The sequence below is a fragment of the Acanthopagrus latus genome, chromosome 4 (genome assembly GCF_904848185.1).
Source record: "Acanthopagrus latus isolate v.2019 chromosome 4, fAcaLat1.1, whole genome shotgun sequence".
NCBI lineage: Eukaryota > Metazoa > Chordata > Actinopteri > Spariformes > Sparidae > Acanthopagrus > Acanthopagrus latus.
Genome location: NC_051042.1, coordinates 32,084,942 through 32,106,483, shown reverse-complemented (window position 1 = coordinate 32,106,483; position 21,542 = coordinate 32,084,942). Strand labels below are relative to the sequence as shown.

The 21,542-nt window shown below is 42.3% G+C and overlaps 1 protein-coding gene across 4 annotated transcripts in view; it reads left to right on the top strand.

Moving 5' to 3' along the window:
- Positions 1-21,542, top strand: part of LOC119018753 (carbohydrate sulfotransferase 8-like) — a 181,766-nt gene that overhangs the window by 38,217 nt on the left and 122,007 nt on the right. For all 4 annotated transcript variants that reach the window (XM_037096670.1, XM_037096668.1, XM_037096667.1 and 1 more), the window contains exon 2: positions 5,444-5,637. In XM_037096670.1, the coding sequence (XP_036952565.1) occupies positions 5,478-5,637 (160 nt within the window). In that variant the 5' untranslated portion in view covers positions 5,444-5,477. The remainder of the gene's footprint in view (positions 1-5,443; positions 5,638-21,542) is intronic.

Below are 21,542 nucleotides of genomic sequence, written 5' to 3'. Positions count from 1 at the left end.
TGTTGCAAAAAATGGGACACGTTAAGTCACATCTTGGCATATACATCTGTTTGGAAGTAAAGTACAAAGGCAGTGTCTTTAGAATGAAGTGTTGTTTGAACATAATGAGATGTTTGTGTCAAGTCGTGACAGCTGCGGTGATTTTGTTTTTATCTTTTGTTCCATTATTTCAGGTAAAGTTCAGTGAGAACACATTCACTCTCTCAGCTCTGCCGCGCCACATAGTTCAGTATAATACTGTCATTTATAGATATGATGATTTAGAGACGCTGACATCCACGCGTGTATGGACAGTCGCTATGATGTCAGAAACCAGAAAACATGTGACTCTAACTGGACGTTTCACCTCTCATCCAAGAGGCTTCTTCAGTTCTTACTGACAGGAAGGGAGTCGCAGGCTTTTAAACCCTGTGTGGGAGTGTCCTCACAGAGTCATTCAGTGCGTTTACGTGACACAAGAAAAAACAATTACTGGGTTAGTCCGACTATGATCGAATTTTTAAGATGCATAATTCGATTTTCTCATCGGCATGTATACTCGGACGATTGCAGTTGTCCGATTGAGTAGCATAGTCGAAATATGGCTGTAATCTGAATAAACTGTGCATGTAAATGTACTGATTGATCCAGCCGGTCTTCATGTGCATTGCTATGGGAAGGTGAGTCCAGGTGTGAATGCTGTGGAGGGAGCTCAGTACTGCATTGTAGGTGGGTGACAAGTAATTGTCGGCCGCCTGCTGTGTTCAAAGACGGTCGTTCCAGTTTGACATAGATGGATTCTTTTACTCCTCTTTCAAACCACCTGTCTTCTCTGGCCATGATGTCTACATGGTGGAACTCTAGCGGGCACTTTATCATGGGGGGGTTTTTACAAACATGGGGGCACCAAGGGGGCCAATTACCTGACTGGTATATAGTGTATATAGCAATTTTACACTCAATACTATGCTGTTTTTTTTATTTTGTTTCATTTATACTGTTGAATTCCTATCTGTCGGATCTTACATGGCTACATTTTGTATCATATTGCTTCCAATCTCACTTCTATTTTTTATGCTACTACAATTTTTAGCTACACTTTTACTGATAAGATGAGAAATACACTTAATGTGCATCACATCCGCATATCGACACGACATTACAGCGTGTACCGGACCTTGATCATAAACCTACAGGTGAAGGTGAGAAAGCGGTTGGCTCAGGTTTAATGAAACGTTGGGTTAAAATCACTACATTACTGTAACGTTACGAACTTTTGGTTTCACGCTGGATTTGAACAGAATAAAAGAGCTGTAACTTTATTAACTCAACCTCCATCCTCCTCCTTCCTTTATGGACTTTTCTGCGTTTTAAACTTCTTCTCCTCGCTTCCTCCTTTGCGGCTGTAATCACTTCAGCAAATATTGATCATAATAAGCTGCTTTCACAGTTGACCTATTTGGTTTTTTTTTTTTCTTTTATGGGATTTAACTTGCGGGAAATGGAGGTGGTAGAATAACGACCGCAGCATTCTCACAGTGAGGAGCCTTGATTGGCACAATCTCAGTTTAGCGAGGAAGGAACCTGCTGAATCCGACCGCTTGCTTGAGGCCAAGTCAACACACGCTCTTTTCAAATCCCTCGAATCAACACTGACATGAGTGCATGCTTTTAACACTTTGCTGAATTTGTGCGCCTTAGTAGTTCCTTACAGTGCACTTGAGGAGGTATAAATCTGAATGCTTGTTTTTTTTCACAGAAATATATATATATATAAAAAAAATCTCTGGTAGCCCAAAAACAACTGACAGTTGTTTACTTGACCCCCGTGCACAAAACAAAATTGAAATGGGAGTGAAAGCGTGGAATGATTTCCTGTGATAAGGTTACATTCTGTGGTTTTGTACTGTCAGTTTGAATGACACAGGGATGTAGAAGGTCAAACTCAGTTGAGGAAACAGAATGAAAGGACCGCATCTTTAAGCTTTGCTGCACTCGACGCTTTCATGACTGTGAACGAGTCGGAGGGAAAACTTCTTTTCGTGAACAAAAAAAAAAAACAAGATAAAGCTGAATATCTTCTTCTCTTCTATATCAGTGTGGTGTGATGCTGCAAGATTAGCACCAGAGACGCTGTAGTTTTTTATTTATTTATTTATTTTTTTGGTGGGGGGGGGTGGGGATTACGAACAAGATGGCGATACAACAGGTATTGGCGGTGAACCAGCTCAAGTCCCTGTAATCCCGGTAAAGAACACCCTCGTGAGTGTTATGGCTTTGATACAACAGATAGAAGTGCATGTCTGCTGATTAAAAGGTTTTCTTCGAGCCGGTGTAAACACATGGGGATAAAGATGGCGGACAGCTCGTAGCGAGTCTCCAGGTTAGCAACCAGAGTTGGCATGGCAACCATGCGCCCAAAGATGGATGCATACTTTATGTCTTTGCGCAGCAGTTTTTCTGGTTTATAAGCACATGAAAGAGGAAATGTGGCCTCATCTCGCATTAGCATTCTTCTTTTTTCCGTCTCTGTTCTGCATTTCCTCCTCATCAGCTTCAGCCTCTCTGCTGCTCCGGCTGTGGAGATCAGACAAAAAAGCAGAAGATGTGACCAAAAAAACAAACAAACAATACTCACACACACTTGTTATTAACTGCACTGTGTTCATGGGGGAACATATCCGCACTGTGCAACAACAAGAAACATGACCAACTGTACAGAGATCACTAACACGGAGAAAGATTTTAATATAGTGTTGATCTCAATGTCAGTATTTAACCTTTGTTGAAGCTACTATAATTCAGCAGGGATTTGCACTTACTGTACACACACACACACACACACACACACACACACACACACACACACACACACACACACACACACACACACAGGCAGAAATATAGAGCAATAAATTCATTTCCTGTCTCTCCTCTGCATCAAATAAAGGGTTATTAAGCATAATAATCACATTTATGCGCTGAGATTTCCACTCCTGCACCATCTAATGACGTGTCTTATCCTTTCTTATCATTGCCTGGGTGGTTTCCCTTCAGAATTAACCACTATTCATATAGAAATGTCAATAAAAGCCCGTATAGACGGGCGGCCATTGACAGCATGCGGGAAGGACATGGACAGTTAAAGGGCAACTCCACCAATTTTACATGTTAAAGTGTGTTTACAGGTTTGCTGAGCACGACTGCATCTGTGGAAAACATTGTACAAAACCTTTTGTGGCTCCAGTGTCTCCAGAGTGTCTGAGTTGCATTATGGGTAATGTAGGCAACAAAGGAATAAGAATGTGTTGAATAAAAAAGGTGATAACTCTGTTCTGCTTCATGCAGTTTGATAATTTGTTCATAAGCTGTCCGTAATGAGTCGAACAGAAACACAAAAACATGATGCCTACATTACCCACAATGCAACCAAACCACTGAATTACATGTCTCTAAGGCAATTTGTCATCCTCTAAAGCCACAAAAGGTTTTATACTTTTATACAGTGCTCCCCAACACCTGTAGACACGCTCCATTACACCGGTTGCTTTATATACAGAGATTCTGATATAATAGGCTGCATGTTTCTAATGTATCTAAATACAAGATGAGAAGCTGCTTTAACCTGAAGTAACCTGTGTGAAAAGATATTATCATGTATTACATATCGAGGGAGTTTCAGCATCAGTTTTAAAGCATGAAATCTCCTCTCGAAAAGATAATTGGTCCTCGTGGAATAGGCTGAACTCTTCTCCTCTGGGTGGAGCAGTGTTGTAACTATAATGCAAGCGCAGACCCTGTTGAACCTCTGCTGTGGCTGAGGCTGATTAAAGCCCAGAAGTTTCATGTAAAAGTAGAAATGCTCACCAGCAATGATCAACTGAAAGAAATCAAATAAATACATGTATAAAAATGACTCCTCTCTTCACGTACTGAACATACACATGCACACTCAGTTTACTTTCTTCTTTACTCATTATTTCTCCTCCGTCTTGTCTTCGTCTTTTGGTGTCTTTTGTTTTATTGTTTCTTACCTTGATTATGTGGCGAGACATTGTTGTAAGCCTCCTGGGATTTCTCTTTCAGCTGCGTCTTTGTGCATCACGCCGTATTTCATCTCCTCTGTTTATCTTCTGTCTTAACAAGTCGAAAATAAAAATCCAAAAATCTTGACAGGAGTCACTGTATGTTCAAGCATCACGGCGTTGAAACATGTCACATTTTTTTATTTGACGGTTCATTTATAGCGTCTGGCTTTATGTGAAAATGAAAGTTCTTGACTTTACTAAAACAGAGACAATTATACTTTATTTCTACAGTGACAACTTGTTCTTGAGGAGTCACCAAAGTTCATTTGCATATTAATTTGTGGACAGATGCTCGTCGGCCTCTCTGCTGTGTGACGGAGGCCAGAGTCCGGTGGCGCTCATGCCAGTCCAGCTGATATTGTGTTGACCAAACTCTATCCTTACAAACAGAAGACAGACTGCTTTATTTGGGGGAATTAAGGTTCTAGCACAGCTTGTTTCCACACAGCTTGTTTCCATGTTGAATTTTTGAACAGCTTTGATTCGTCACGACGTAGACAGCGGTGTTAGAATTTCCATCCACCATATACATGAGCTTATTTTGTTCATCCGTGTTTCCGTAACCTAAAATGAGACGCCTGGTCTTTGTGCTGATCAGTGATGCCAGTTACCAGCAAAAATCTGGTTAGCACCAACTTTATGTCTGACAAATTGAGATTTGTATTTACAACAGTGGTGTTGCACATAATGCTGCTTTAAGGAAAGACAGGGTTATTTATATACCACCACTGCACTGGACACAAGGCAGTTCAATCTGATTAACAGATACAATGAAATGCATCAAAATAAGAAATCAAGACATCAAGAAAGATGCATTTATAAGACATCAGAAACAAAAGCAAGCAGAGAAACACTCACAGATTCAAATCTAATTATATTATGTCTCTTTTCAAGTTTATTTAATGTATAAAGCAAACAAGTTTTGCGCCAAAGTGCTTCACAAACACACTCATATGTTAATAATGAGACAATATCAAACTACAGAAACATGAAAGTGTTTAGCAAATGTTAAGGGACATACAGCGATATAAAAAACTAAACAATACAATCCATAATTTAATCATGTCTAATGGCCTCTGGAAGGATATTCCAGAGCTGAGGAGTCCACTACATACTAGTGGGTGGTTTAACTAGTAAATCAAGTTATCAGTTAAAAAAGAAAAATATTTAGAGTATAAAGTTGCATAAACGTGAGACACGTGAGAGTAAATATATAAAGTTACTTTTCCTCCCTGCTGTTTCCTCTTCGACTGTTTGACTTCTCGTATTATTCCACATGGATGAAATACTCCTTTTTTTTCTCACTCTCTTCTTGTCCGTCTCTCTCGCTCCCCCCTCCTCTCTTCTATTTCCGTTCCTTCTTTGATTTCCTCCAGAACTTATTACATTAGCGTCTGACTGTGCTGCATCATGCTGTGGATGAAGTGGAAGATAGTGGTGGACTCCCTGCGTGGGCGGAGAAGGAGGCTGCCCTGTTCCCTCTGGTTCCTCCTGCTGTTCGCTGCTGGAGGTCTGGTTCTCTTCATCCACCAGCGGGATCTGTCAGAGATGGTCCAGCAACAAGGCCCAGGTCAGTCTCTACACGACGCGGAGCAGCATAAGGTTCAGCCAGCGTGGCTTTTTGAAAGGCTGATATTTGTGCGACGTTTTCTTTGCAGGATGGAGAAGCTCTCAGACTGGAGGGGGGGGGGGGAATCATTCAGATTTTCTTAATTGATTTAATGGATTCCAGCAAAAATGCTGCCAAAGACACATGATTAACATTTTCACATTCAGTTTTTTCATCCTCACGCCGCGTTCACATGATTAATTTTCACTACACAAACATGTTTCCAACACAATTCACACAATAGTCCCAACTTTCTACAGCTCTGGTAACAACGTCTGCTCACAGCGTGGGCTGATGAGGAGCGAAGAACATTATTGATGATAAAAATTAAACTTAATAGTTTGTTGTTGGCGTGCTCGCCTCACATTAACAAAACTGACAACGTGTTTTTTTTTTTGTCAATATTTTGCTGCAGAAAAATAATTTTTCATTGTATTAGTCGTGTGTCTGAACTACTTCAGTCGTGCCTTTCATAACCACAGAAGAAAAGCCGAGCTGCATGATGATATAGGATCAACGTAACGTGCAACATGAAAAATGTAGTAAACCACAGCGTGAGTCGGTCGGCCTCGAGTCTGCAGCATCGCAGCGAGATAGATAACTAACTCATGACTGTTTCGATTGATGACGTAGTTTTGGTTGTTTCCTCCTCTGACTGGGTCTGTAGCCTGGCTGCTCCTGTCGTTGTTCTCATTTTATAACTTCATGCAACAGTTGTGTGTTTGCAAATCTTGCCACTGGGCCGCCATCTTGGCAGCACCACCAGGCAGTTATTTCAGACTGACCAGACTGGGCTCCGGTCTAAATGAATGGGGAGAGACACAGAACTCCACATTTAATGGTCATGAGGACATGCATGTAAAAGCCTCAGTCAAATTTAATAAACCGTTTATTGTTTCCCACAGGTTATACTTGTATGTGCAGTTTCACTACACCAACTTTATTCATGGCTAAATAATTAATCTGTTTCCTTCTGATCGTTGGGATGCAAAAGTTATAGCAAAGGAACTGAAGAATAGTCCAGAACAGATGAGATCACAGAGAAAACTAAATGTTGAAATCTGTGATAAACATTTTTTTCTTTCATTAGCATTCTTAGCATAGCTGAAAATATTATCCGACAGATTTGTCGAACAAGTGAGCAAAACTGCAAATGCACTTCATTTCCATGCTGCTGCTTTAATCACATTGGCTGTGGAATACACTGGATGAATGAAATATGTCGTACTCGCAAAATAATACATAACCACTCCAACATATGGACACAAACATAAAAGAAAGAAAAAAATCAGTCACACACTCAGGACAACGAAATAACAAGTGAGCTGATGCACCGATGCAGACGAGAATATGTAGGAACACCAAGGCCGTCTGTAAATACACAGAGCCATGCATATTCTTTGTTTTGCATAAGTATTCCAGCAAATAAATACACACATTAATGCACATAAATGCATGAAGCAATCATGTTACACATGTAATCGTGTATTAGCACACATCACGGACACATTACAGGTCAGAGAGGAGACGTACTGCTACGTGTTTTCGGTATTATTCGCTGTGTGTTGTGTTCATGTTTAACCAGCGCGGTGAAGCAAGCACTTCCTCTCTACATACTCCCATTTTCATTCCAGCTCGGTGGCCCTGCGGTCAGGGTTTCCACCCTGACAGAGGGAGGCTGTACATTCAATTTCCAAATGAGTCAAACCTTTGTCCTCATGAAGGGACGCGATGTGCTTCTGCTTGGCTCCCAGCATTAAGGAGATTGGGGTTTAAGCAGCCGTGATGGAAGAGTGTCCTGAGCGTGTCAAACTAAGCTGCTTCATGTCTCAGAAACAAGCGATCATCTGCTGGCTTATGTGCATCTTTGGCTTGTAGTGCGCTCTCCACCTTAATGGGAGCAGCGTTTGTTGCATGTTACTGCTGTCGGACCAGCCGACGCACATTCCTGGGTCATCCTACGTCGTCCGTCATGCGGTTAGCATGAAAAAAAAAACACTCAGTTTCATTGTTTTCATGTTGTCAGCAGCCGACGTGTTTATGGTGGTCGAAGATAATGATGATGAACAGTCCCAGTGGGCTCTCCAGCGATGAAAACCAGCAAAGTCAGACAAGCTGCGATCCGCTGAGCTGAGACACTATCGTTTGTCAACAGCACGGTGACTCATGAATATCAGAGCAGTGTCACATTCCACAGCAAAAAGAGCCACTTAGCCGGAGTGGAATCTCTCCAACCCTCTAATAGTCCCCTGATTGTCAGATCCTTTCAGGCACGGTGGCAGGTGAAATAAAAGGCCATTCACAGTGACACGCGTAGGACACACACACACACACACACACACAAGCACAAGCACAAAATAGAAAAACACACAAATTTTGTCAAAAATACACAAACTGCGACAACCGCTATTTAATATTCATATTGAATATCAGCCCAAAACACATTAGAGTTTATACGAAATTATTTCATGCTGTCGAGGATTCAGACAGAAACTGATCGTGTTCGTCCTTCCAGTGTTCAGGTACACAAAGTGATGAAACCAGCAGCTCTCAGTGAGACGTCAGCAGTCAGTGTTGGCAGAATCACAGCAGGCGATACAGTCATAAAACACAGCGACATCACTGACCGACAGTCCAGTACAGCAAAACATACAGACAATCAAACAGGTTACAGTCATTCAGTCAGTGTGTGTAAAATAAGCAGATTTCATTCCTACAGAGCTGCATTAACAAAGACTGAAATTTTAATAGCTTTCACATGTACATTATCTACTGATATTAGATTAATAGCGATTAATCAACGTATTAATCGCCATTAAGAATTCAACTGATTACAAATATATAAAGTGACACTCAGAGATGGACACCATTACAGCAAAAGCCTCGTAAATGACAAATAATCACTAGAATATTGTGTAATTTTTCATTGTTGTTGGGCAGCCTCAATATGGATCTGATATTTTAGAGACCGATCGGATCAATTCAGTAACTTGCTGTAACTCTATCTCTTGTTTTAACTCAGGACAGCCTCCTCTGAATCGAACACAGATCATGTAATATCTGATTCTTCAAGTAGCCGACTGGTAATTAAAGGTGCAGTATGTAAGAATTGGCTATCACCTGAATGATTACCCCAAACAAACACAAATCTTCATCCTTACTTGGAAAGTTAAAGTTTATTTGCTTCCTGCCAGCGAGGCTACAAATCCAAGTGTTTGTATTTTTTTGTATTTGCAAAAAGGCTGTTGAGTGATGGATGTCGCAGTGACGCTCAAAGCTTTACACAGATACACTTTATATCGCCGCAGTAGATGCTGTCAAACAGAAAACAACATATGTCCATCTGTCTGAGGCTAATATTTTAAAAATAGAAATCTTAATGTCATCAGTACTTTGATTATTTCTTTGTTTTTTCCCCCTAAACGCACCGTTTTGTCGCAGGTCTCTGTCTCCTTTCAGTACCAGTCATTTTTCCAGCATATGGTTTACGTCTTTGGATGCATATTGCAGCCTAAGCACATCCTTTTATCTCGACTGCTATATGGTTACAGAATACTGAAGGAAGGATTCTTCTTTACTAAATCATGCATGAGAGACTGTGTGCTGTATACAGAACACAGTGGCTACACAGTCTTCCCAGCCCCCTCACTAAAGCACAATGAGCAAGCAGTATCTTTGCCTTAAGCTATGGTGCTTCACCATGGCAGAAGCTCATATCTAATAGAGCTGAGTTATAATACATTGGGTGTCAGCTTTTATCTGCCTCCCCCTCCCTCTCCACCTCTTTATTTGGCTTGCAGTGCGCTCGAGAGCTTTGTATCCCGTGGTTTAGATGGCCTGCACAATGGTAGCTGAGAAAACTGCAGTTTAACTGGCAACAGTCTCCCCCTGATCCTCTCCCAAGTAATTGTTTAAGGACAATTGGAGAAACAGCAGCCGCTTTCTCAGGGAGAGGAGACACCTGAAGAGCCGGCAGTTCAGATAAATTGCCGGCACGAATTCACACCTCTCGGCATTTTTCAGATTACTATGGCAGTGAGGACCCACTGCTCCGGTTAGTGGAAGTTCAGCCTGTGCGTTTGCCCACAGACAACAATGCAGAACGATCCATAGAGGGAGGAGAAGAGTCGTCGCATGTGTGTCAGTGAAAATGAACGATGGTGCTACGAGTGTTATTAACAGAGGAAGCCGGCGTTACCTTTAGTGCTTCGAGCCTAGCCTGCCAGAGCCAGCTGGCTGTGGTTCTGTAGGTGGAACTGGGCTCAAACTACAAACACACAAAATATATCCATTTTTTTTTAATATACAGATGGTGCACACTGGAAAACAACCCAATCGCCAGAATAAAATGCTGGTAATGCACATTTCTGCAAACCAGGGATATGATGAAACTCTCCTTCATGTTCAATACTCAGTTTTATACTGTGACTGTGCTGTGCTTGTGACCAAGTGTGTTTTGCACCAAAACCTGCTTGTTAGTGTTGGAAAAAATGGTTAAAAAATGTCATGCAACCAACGTTCCTCTCAGCAGTGACATTAAATTCAGCTCACGTGTGTCATTTTAAATGTATTATAACATTTATTGTACAAATGTTGAAGTGACGCATACAAAATATACGGCGAGACGGGTTTTTTAGAGCGATCCTACAGAAACCTTGCACTATGTTTAATAAACTGCTGACACAAAATAATGTTTAGGATGTTTTCACAAATAAAAATATTTTTAGAATGCTCAAAGGAAGTGTGATCTGAAACTTTATGTAAGTGTTTATGCATTTATTTATGTACTCGTCTTTTTAAATATGCAGAACTTTACGGAAGTATGAATAGATAAACCAAAATATGAACCTAAAATAAACTAAATCAAAATGCGGTCTGCCTGCTGTAATGCAGACACCATCAACCCACCAATAAGGCTGAAATAACAGAAGAAACTTGTCGAAACATGTACTATTAATGTAGAAAGACTGTTGAGATGTTTTCACGGCTCCCAGTTGAGATTTCTTAGTAAATATATGCAACTTGTAATTAAAGAAATTAGTCCTGCTTGCTTTCTCACTCCGTCTCCTTCGCTGCTGCGCCCATCAGATGCCAGCTGCAGCGTGCAGGTGTCGACACTTTAGACCGGATGATCGGCGGCAGCAAATATAATACTTCAGTCTACTTAGCATGAAAGTGCCATGACACATATCTGATGAAATGTAATGAAAATTCGAGGCTGTCGAGGTGGAATTCATTTCTGTAATAACAAGTCTGAAAACTGAAATTCAAAACTCCAGACAGACGTGATTACATTGAATTATATTCTCATATTACTGAGAGTGTCATACGATCTGTGCTTGGCTTTGGACGCATTAATTAAAGAACAAAAAGTTGAGTATTCCCATGAACCTATTTGTAAAGGTCGCACGTTGTGATAAATCCACTGGGGATTATCAACTCTGCAGGTCCCCTCAGGTCTGTGTGAGTTTTATAACTTCTCTCAGCTCATTTTTTTTGTTTTTATCAGACCCCGACTTCACTGAATTTGTCCACTCTCACACTCCTATAATGCTTTTTTCTACAGCTAGCCATTTGACAGGTGAAGAAAGTGGCTGCTGAAGCTGTGTGTCCCCTCAGGAGGGGTTGAAAACCAAAATCACAGCTAAGAAAAAATTAATATTGGACTTACGTTGCCCAGATGATCATTAAAAATTACAGTCACTCATTGTTTCTTGACTTTATTCGCTACCCGGTCAAGGTTGATGTTAGAAATACATCTTCGAGCAGAAAGGATGTCATCAATACCTTTGATTTTGTGCAAAGTCTAATCTGGCTGACATCTACTGTAAGTGTGGAGGTGGAGTCGATGCAATAGAGGGCCAAAGTCTGAAAATGTCACACTCTATTGTCTGTTTTTCCTCATAAGAAATCTTAGCTCAACTCTTCCTCCATTCAAATGCCATGTTGCGTTGAAGTCCATGATACAGCGCTGTCAGTTTGTCTTCCACTACTGCCAGAGGCGGAGAAAGTGGAAGTAAAAAAGATCCATATTTGGTGAAGGAGTTTTAATAAATAGCACAAACTGCAGTAGACATGCAGGAGAGGTTAACAGCGTGGAGACTGTGGGGGACGTGTGGATGCAGAGCAGATGAAGCCATCAAGATAAAACATCCTCTTTAGATACGTAGAGGCTTGTTTTTCTTGGCTGTGATCAGTTTATCCTGAAACACTATGCTTTTTTTTTTTTTTTCTGTGCACAAGCCCATTTCGTATGCAGTAAATGAAAAAGTGGAATAAAATTAATCATCTGGCCGTCTACCCTCCAACTCCCCATCCTCCTTTTTTCTCTGTCCACATGGAGCCTGCCAGGAACTGGGCATATTGTTTCATGCTCGAAGGTAAAATTTGATCTCTCCGTCAGAGGTCCAGTAATCCCTTAAGCCATGTCTGTTTGCAAAGTCCAATTTAGCCGTCTCTTAATGTAATTAAATTGTGCTGATGACCCTCAGAGCAGTGGAGCTGCACCGTGCTTGAATGCAAATCCTCCGCTGGATGTTTATGGAAAAAAAAAACAAACTGTGTGTTATTTTACTCTGCTTTTCCATTCTTTCATCTGCGTGTGCAAAGCTCCTTTAACAAAGCCTGTTTTCTGTTGCGCCGGCACTATCCCCCCCTCCATAACCTCCCAGAGCAGGAGGATCATCGGAAAGCAATAGTTGGCAACGAGGAAACCGACGTCACGTACAATATGCTCCCTGAAAACAAGGGCTAGTATGTCTTCTGAGCATAAGTACGACAACATACCTTGATTGGAACGCTAAAGCAGCGTAAGCCGACCTGCTCAGAGGAGGGATCACATGACTTCTGCTGGCACAGGGTATCCCAGCAACTATTATAGCAAATGCTGGTTCACATTCATCTCTGGGAACAGAGGACATCTAAGTGCCAGGGGCCTCTGGGATACCCTGAGAAGAGAAGAAAAACAGGCTATTTTCATGCGTGGGTATCAGGTGCCTGCATCTCTGTCTCTCCAGCCTCTTCCAGACCTGGTCCATGTCAATTGGATTTAAAACGGAGCCGCTAAGAGGCAACTGCAAGGTCATGTGGTTTTCCATTAACATTAATGCCCGGGGTTATGCCACAGGAGCCCTGCAACATAATCTGTTTTCTCCGCCATCTGATCCCGCTCGCCCAATAGCCTCTGTATGCCAATCTATACAAATAGATTTGACTTTTCATATTTCTGCTGCAAAAAAAAAAGAAAAGATGAGCCCTTTTAAGAAATAATTCTTGAAAAGACTTTTTTTAGATAAACCGTTAAGGTTGAAACACTTGGGGGGGAAAAAAATGGAACAATCGCTTTTCAGTTTTTCTTTTTTTCTTCTGTGAGAAAAAGGCTACTCTGTGAGTCCGAAGGGAACGGCTGTACAAGCCACAAATCACATTACAGCAGAGCTCTCCGCTCAAACTGCTCTTCACTCTCAAAAGTGAAAAACTTTAAAAACAGCTGATCTTGTGCTACCCAGAAAACCATGAAATATGAAACACAGATCTGAAAAGCAAACCGTACTGCACGAAAGGGAGGATGAGAGGAGGAGTGGGAGGACGCTGATTGAAACAAATAAACACGAGAGAGAGAGACATAGCTGTGATCTTTCTTTCAACTCAGCAGAGTTGAAGATTCATCCTTTGAGCCACTGACGAGCAGGCAGGGTGAAGACCCCCCGCTGGGCCGGAGAGCACGGCTCGGCCGTCCTGCTGGTGGTGGGGGGGCTTTCAGGGTGCCCTTTTCCATAATGCCACGCTGGGCAACATTAAAAAAAAAACTCCAAAGAAAAAAACCAACAACAACAACAACAAAAAGCAGAACAAGGCTAGTGCACCAGGTGGATCCAACAGTGAGGGTGATTTTTGAAAATGTCTTTGAAGACAGTAATCACAGAGGCTGCCTCTCACTGCTGTCAGTCTGTCCCATGCTATGTCACTGCCAGAACCACAGCTGAGGCCCAACACACTCTCTGCATCTGTGAGCACAAAAGGAGGTTCATCTTCAGGAGGACAGTTCCAGATAAACGCAGGCCATCGGAAAAAAATCATAGATACAAACAAAGACGGGGTTCGCAGTGACATTCATGCTCCAAATCCCAGTTTTCTGCCGGTATCTGACTGTTTTGGATGACCGACCGTATCTGTTTCAGGATTGGCCCCCACATCCGGTGGCAATACAAACTAATTGGGATATTATAAAGACATCTGTAAAGATGCCACATGCACTTTATTATTATGGATTGATCAGTGTGAGACTTTGACATCAGACCCACCAGAAGCAACAAAATGCCAACTGAGACACAGTGAACAATGAACAACGCGTGTTCTCATCACGTTCCTTCGTTATGGCTACGAGCAGGTCAGCCTCAGACACACCGGCACTGATTAAATGTGGTCTTTTTTTGTTCGCTGTGACACCGTCCTGCCAGCGTCTCTGGTCGTTTTACTCTCTGTCTGACACCGAATCTTCAGGCTTCTCTCTCGGTACAAGAGGGAGTCTTGTTCCCATGGTAGCGCCAATTTGTCAGCACTGGACTGGCTATCAAAAACTACTTAACAAGAGCAACATGACTGCCAAAACTGACATCTCTGCTCCGTATCCATGAAACTGAAACAAAAACAACAGAACACGTTGAGGGTTTGTTATTCTTTTCTTTGTCTTATTAGCCCTGAAAGTGGTCAGTTTCAAAGAGACTGTTACGGATGTATAAATATATTTTCAAAAGGAGGATACCTTTTTAGTTGGAATTCCTCTGGCAGAATCAATGAATCAAGCGTTTCACAACAGAGCCTCGGTTGTTAGCGCGGCTCCGTCCATTTCTGGAAGATGCCCACTTAAGCCACAGAGTCTGAGCGGATACTTGTGACGTGCGCTTGAATAAAACATCGGAGTCCACGTTCTTTTTTACCAACAAACTTACTGCATCGAATACAGAAACGATCAAAGTAATCTCAAATCTCTGGCGGTCAAGCTGCAGAAGTACACAAAGCAGTCATAATGACAGATATGAATACACACAGACACAAAGCAGCTCCCGACTTCACACACATCCACGTTCAGCATGCACACACTCACACAGACTCACACATTCTTACTTTCCCTCTCTTCCAGCTATTCATCCTCTCAACTTTTATCTACTCGTTCATTATATGAGCGAGAAATCTCATTCAAAACCGTACAAAGTCTTTCATACATTAAAACTTTTATTCAACTTCTGAATCCCGCTCGTAATTAGACCACACTTTTTTTTTTTTTCAAACTCTTCGAACTCCTTCCTCATACAAATTAAAGCCGGCAGCCAGCCATTATTGAAAAATTACTCTTTCCGAGCCAGCAAAGCAGTTTAGCGTCAAGTTTTATTATTGTGGGGGAATGGTTAAGTCCTCACAGCAACTAATGCATCCTAATATGGACGGTACAGCGCCTAAAAGAAATGTTCAAGATGAAGCACAGATGAGGTTCTGCGCAAAGTTCGAAAAAGCTGGAGACAGAAAATTATCATCTAATGGAAACTGACCCGGCTGATCAGAGGTCAGACAGCTACAGACTGAAGGCTGCACTGGGCGAGGAGCAAAGGACGACCTAAGTAAGTAGACGGAAGAGGAAATGTCCCAACCTTTCTTTGCAAAAACAAAAAACAAAGACACCTTGACGGACAGACTTGTCTATCTTGAGCAAAAGCTGGCAGAGACTGTCAAGAAAGCCAAACCTAAAAAGTTTCCTGCAGCTCTTCGAATAAATCTTGAGGATCTCAACACCCACCTCGGCCTCCCCCTCTCATCGCGCCTCCATCCACTCCCCACCTGACTCCCAAAACACCCGCTTACCCTCCAACCCTAACCCCACCCAACACTAGCCAATTACACTCTCGTATTTTTTTAAAGAAACTAATAATAAGAAAGTGAGATGACTGAACTCATGGCATTAACCAATATCTTGATCAAGACATCAAATCATTTGCAAAATACTCGCAAAGGTCGATCTGACAGTGATGCATCAGAATTAAATCCAACTTTCTTCTACCCGTTGATTCTGTGTTACAGCTAAGATTACAGAAGAAGTCAGAAAGATGGGAGGTTTACTTCCGTCGCACTGTGGTCCTCCACGCCTTGATTTACTGCTGACCCTGGGCCGTTGTACTCAGCCATTAATTTTCTGACACTCTATTTATTTTATAATTCTGAGGACAGCAGCCTTGAGTGTGGTCACAATTTTCTGTCTTCCTGCTCACTGTAGATCTTCTCTCACCGAGATATAGATGCAGGACGAGGTGTGATCTACAGTATTGTTCAGATACAAGAGACTAGAGCCCTGGACATGGGAGGATGTGAAAATGTTCTTAATATTATCTGGATAATCATCAACATCTTAAAACTTTAAGATAAAGACTAAAATGGCCCTAAAAACATACAGGAATCACTTCAACCTAACATTTTGCGGGGAAACAAATGACTGTATCACAGATAGGAAACATAAAGAATAATAACATAACATAATAAGTAATCATGAGTCGTGAAGTCGTCCTGCACAACCAGTAGCATTTACACACATCTCATTTAACTTGTTTTTGTGGTTAATGCAATGTCCAAGCTATTCTTTCTGTTATAGTGACAGGGTGAGGCAACTCAAAATAAATCAGGAAACCAATACAAGACTGTATGTCAAGTCATTAATTTAAGAACATCATCCTGATAATAAAAATACACCTCGGCCAACCGTTTTTTGTTTTTTTTTATTGAGTGCAGATTTTGCACACCTTGAAGTCGACAGTCGATAGGAAAAGACCGAAGGCCGACAAAAATCAGGAATAAGACACTGTCCAGTTCTCTGGCAATTAAGTTTATTGACAAAAACGTTTCGGTACTTAGACCTTCATCGTCTTATCTTACAGGCCGCTGGGGGAGGCTGCAGGGTTGTTGACTCGTGAGGCCCAATCAGGCCACACCGCAGAGAGACATAAGCCTCATAATCCCATCGAACACACCTGGAACAACAAATCTACACCACTGAAAGCCGTTTTTCATAACCGGTGAAGTTCATATATCAATCAATGCAGTATGTACGCAATAGAAATAGTAAAACGGTGTAAATGTAATACAGAAGTAGGTTAGAGTGTTTTTTTGTGTAATCTGCAATAAAAAATCTTTTATCATCTCATCCCTACTGAGCAGTTATTAAAATCTGTCCTCACATCAATCTTGTGACAAAAGACATTGTGTCACATAAAAAGACAGAGAGTTGGTTTGGCAGATTGCTCATACAGGTGGTCTGGATCGTACCTGTCCTCTTTCAGTGTGCAGTCGCAGTAAATGGAGTCAATGGATTCATCTCTAACGTCCTTCACAACGTTTCAGAGTTGGCGCAGATACTACGTATCTTCTCCTGCCTGTCTGCAGACTGTCAGCAAGAAACTTTAACTGTTGAATTAATTTCATCAGACAGCACTGATGTGTTGCATAAGCAGCATGATTTCTCCACTGTTACAGCCTCCACACATGAGTCTTTTCATATCAAACATAATGTTGCTGTCAGAAAACTTGTCTCCACCAGTGCAAACACATCAAAAAAGCAGAGAGCACTCGTCGTAGGCACTCCCGACCCCCCCCCCCAAAAAAACCTTGTGCGTTTGAGCTTTCTAGCCATCTTCCAGTAGGCTTGAGAGGCTGCGAAACGCCGTCGACAGGAAGAGACATACAAAGAGAGAGTGGGAGGAGAGAGTGGAGGTTATATAACCACAGTTCTCACCAAGGAGACATCTTCCGGGCTTCAAAAGCAAAGCAGTGATAATAAATGCCAATGTTCAAGGTTGCTCAAGTTATCAACCGCTCAGGAAAGGGAGAGATTATGCAAGGTGGGTTATTGTTAGCCAAACAGGACTGTGTATCTTTCTAATCTATAAAACAGGTCAATTAATATCTGTGAGAACAAGTGACTCTCTCCCAAACATAACGATGAGACACCCAAGGCTAAAACTCTGTTAATAAAAGAGAGAACCTGCTTCTATAGACTATTCAACTCCTTAAAGCACAATAATGAGTTTTATCCGAGTCTATATACACCTTTGAATCTGCTTTTATTAAATCATCTATTCAGGGATGAACAGCTTTCAGATCTCTGCTACTTGCACCGCTAAAATGAAGTCTATCGACTGTACCGTGAATACACTGACGGAAGAGAGGTCGGACAAAAGGCAGCTGGACGACCAGCTGTGGTAGCGGGGTCAACATGCAACATAAGAAAAATTGCATGGTTTTTTTTTAAGAGCCTTGGCATCTGGGACCTGCCATCTCCGATAAAACATCCAGTCTCAGAACTCCTCTGTAGCACGGGGAGTTCGCAGTCGCAGCAAAGGAAAAGCTTCTCTCTCTGAGCACCATCAGTATGAGCTACAATATTGTGCAGGAACCATGCCCTTCTCCTCCCCTATTATGGTCACGGATATTATTCTGAGAGGGATTCCTCATGATTGTTCCCAAAGGACGAGCCCTGCCTTAGGAGCTGTGATCCGTCCCTGCAGACCGAAAGCCAGCGTACCCATTATCAAATCAGACTTGAACCCATCCCCTGTCTGCCAGGGAGACGTGTTGAATGGATATCATTGTGCACTGCTGAGGCTTCCATCACTGTAATCCCTCTACAAAGTGCAGGCACTCTTAGAGGAAGATGAAAAGAGCGGAGGAGAGAGTGGCCTATTCACCGTGTGTGTCACTGCAGAGGGCACGAGGAGGGGAAGTCGGCGGAATCAGTGGCCTGAGCTGACAACTCCTCAGCCCCACGGCAGCCCCAAAAAGAACAAAAGATTAAGCCCTCCTGCTATCCAGAGTGATAACAAGCTGTCAACTTCTAAAATGTAATCTGCTGACTCCGGGAGGAAGTGGTGGTGTCAGTGGAGTGGGCCCGCCAGTTGATGCTTATCTCCTGAATGGCGCGCCATTGATGGAGAGAGCCATGGCTCCGCTGGCAGACGCACAAAAGCCACCTCGGTCTGCCGCCAAACAAAGAGGTCTGCACGAGCAAATAGATCCATACTGAGCCAATTTTCGACATATTTATCTACATATATCCCCCCCGGACCTCGTCTCCCTCTCTGATATGGGCCACAAAGAAGACGGTGATGGGAATGATAAATGGCATGAAAAGGAGCCAATAGACTCGGTATAATAAGGCATTGCCCCCGACAATGCTGACAAGTGATGGGAGGCTCCCCTCTGTCAACTTGTCTCCTGAGCCCTTCCACTCTCCGTCTGGGCACAAATTGTTAAATGTAAAAGCCATATTGCTGCCAAACACCAAGTCCTAATGCACACTTCAGTGGGCTGCGATACGGGAGCTGTCACCACACCGCAGCCAGTAAATCAATCCAGCCTGGACAATAGCCAGCCATTCAACAAGGGGATCGCCATACAGCTAATTGCCTGCACCTTCCGTATCTCTCAGTCTCTCATCAACCATACGCCCTCACACCCCCGCTCTGTTTGTTTCTCCCAAATGTTACAACTCTAAAATTGCTTTTAAATTGCCCAAAACAGAGCTGCCAGATGGTTAATAAAACATGCAGGCCCATCTTTGATCACATTAGCTATTAATATTGACAGGCCAGATCTTTTTGGTCGGATCTGCGTGGGGGTTGTGTCTCTAATAGGGTAAAGAATCTAATTTTCTGGTCCATACAAAAAGCCACTTACAATCTCAGTAGTTATGGCAGAGAAAGGGAATTAGTCACGGCGGAGCTATTTCAGGCTGTTTACAGTTTGATTTCAGACTAGAGCCAGAGGGCTTTCCCTTGTGGACTTTTGGAGCTATTGATCCTGAAACACCAGTCATATGATATGAAATAGATACTCTCAGTTGCTTTCTGTGCAGCCGAATGAGACAGAAATGACATTGACCTGATGCTATTTTAGATAACATGGAGTCACTCTGTTGATTGTGTCTGGTCCTCGAGATGGTGAATAACCAAGACAGCAGAACGACGTTGGGAGCGTTTTTTCCCCCAGATGATCGATCTGATCGGAAACGGTAATGAAGGTTACTGTGTCTTTTCATTTATACACAAAATATACCCGCCAACACTCCCTCTTATTTGTTGTTACTTTCTGGAAACTCCAATATCTTGCACGGCCTTGAAACTGTATAATGAATAATCATCATACACAGATCCATTAGTTTTATATGTTTGTCTGAAGTCACCCAAGTTTCAAGACCATCTCATGGTACATACGTAGAAAAAGTGTTATGACAACTTGGCAACTTTGCGAACTAGCAGTATTGACGTACTTGAGATCGATGTTTGTCTCCAGGCCACTTTTTAAGGGTCTTGGTGTCATCGTAGAATCGACCATTTTTGTACCTCGGCCGCTGACAAAGGGGACTTTTGAATTTATTTCAAGACCGGTCAGGACCACATCGACAGGGGTGTCACTTGACTGGATCTTGTCCTGCATTTGTCTCGGTCTTGACTTGGTTTCAACCCCTTAAAGTCTCGGTCCCGTCTCGGTCTCAGGACACTCTGATCTTGGTCATGACTCGGTCTCGGTGTAAGTGGTCTCGACTACAACATTGGTGCACAGAAATCTCACATATTCTGAAACCTCTGTGAAACTGTACTGTGATGTTTACTATCACCTCATCTCACATTAGCTTGTTAGCATGCTAATATTTGCCATTCAGTACTCATCATGTGAACAAGTACAGCAGCTGATGACGGGAATGTCGTTTAGGTTTTTTCATCAGTCCATCGATTAGCTTTTAAAAATAGTTCATGTGGATGGATGTGGATTTTGCATCAGCAGAAAACAATGACTCATTTATATTTAGAATGATTGTGGAGGACTTTCTCTCCAGTTTACATTCACTACTAATGTACCATCAATAACTGTTGCCTTGAGATGTAGTCCAGACATCACTTTGGCTGATCAAACAGTGATAGTGGTTGGAAAACATCAGAAACTATTAGATTGGCCTCGAAAAAAAGACAGTCAATTTCCTGCCTCGTGGCTAGGTTACTGGTCTGGTAGTGATTGTGTGTGAAACCAGTGGAACAGAGAAAGGAAGCGATGTTGACCGAAGATCCCGTTATTTGTCTTGTTTGATGATTTTGACATTCATGTATCCGGGACTTAGATTGGCAGTGCAAGGATGCTTTTCCTTCAGCGAGCTAGATCCCTTCCCTTTTAGTCACACTGATGAGGGGTGAGATTCTGTCAATTTTCCACTTTAAAACCCTGGAAAAAAAAAAAAAAAAACAGCAGGGAAATGCAACACTCTCTTGAATGACGCTCTGCTGAGTGCCTGCCCTTATCTGTGACACTTTAAACCCAAGCACTCCAAAAGACTGTGTGCACTGGACAGATCCCCGGGGGATTATTTGGTTCTACATTCATCAGGGAATCTGTGGGAGTTTCTGTCAAACAGCAACTTCAAAAGAAAATTGTTCCTGAAAATGGAAGAGGTAGAAACCAGCAGTCGCAGTCTCAAAAATCGCAATGGAAAGCACAAATTCTGAAGCTGGGGTCAGGCCACAGTGTGCAACAGATCAACTAATCGGCTAAAGGATACCGTCTCGCGTTCGGCAACACCAGCAGGGGGCGATAAAGAAGAGTGCGAAGGATGGACATAGTGACAATATCAGGCACCAAATGTAGGGTTTGTTTGTTTTACTGTGTGAAGTTGTGTTGATGTGAACTTATTTAATGCTCCCTTTTGTATGATAGTCAGCCTTTGAGTTTTGTTCCCTGGCGGTCGATCCGTTCCACAAACCCAACGCGTCAGTCTTTGATGAGGTGAGGATGAGACTCAAACATTTGAAACTATCTTACTAATAAGGAGCTTTAAC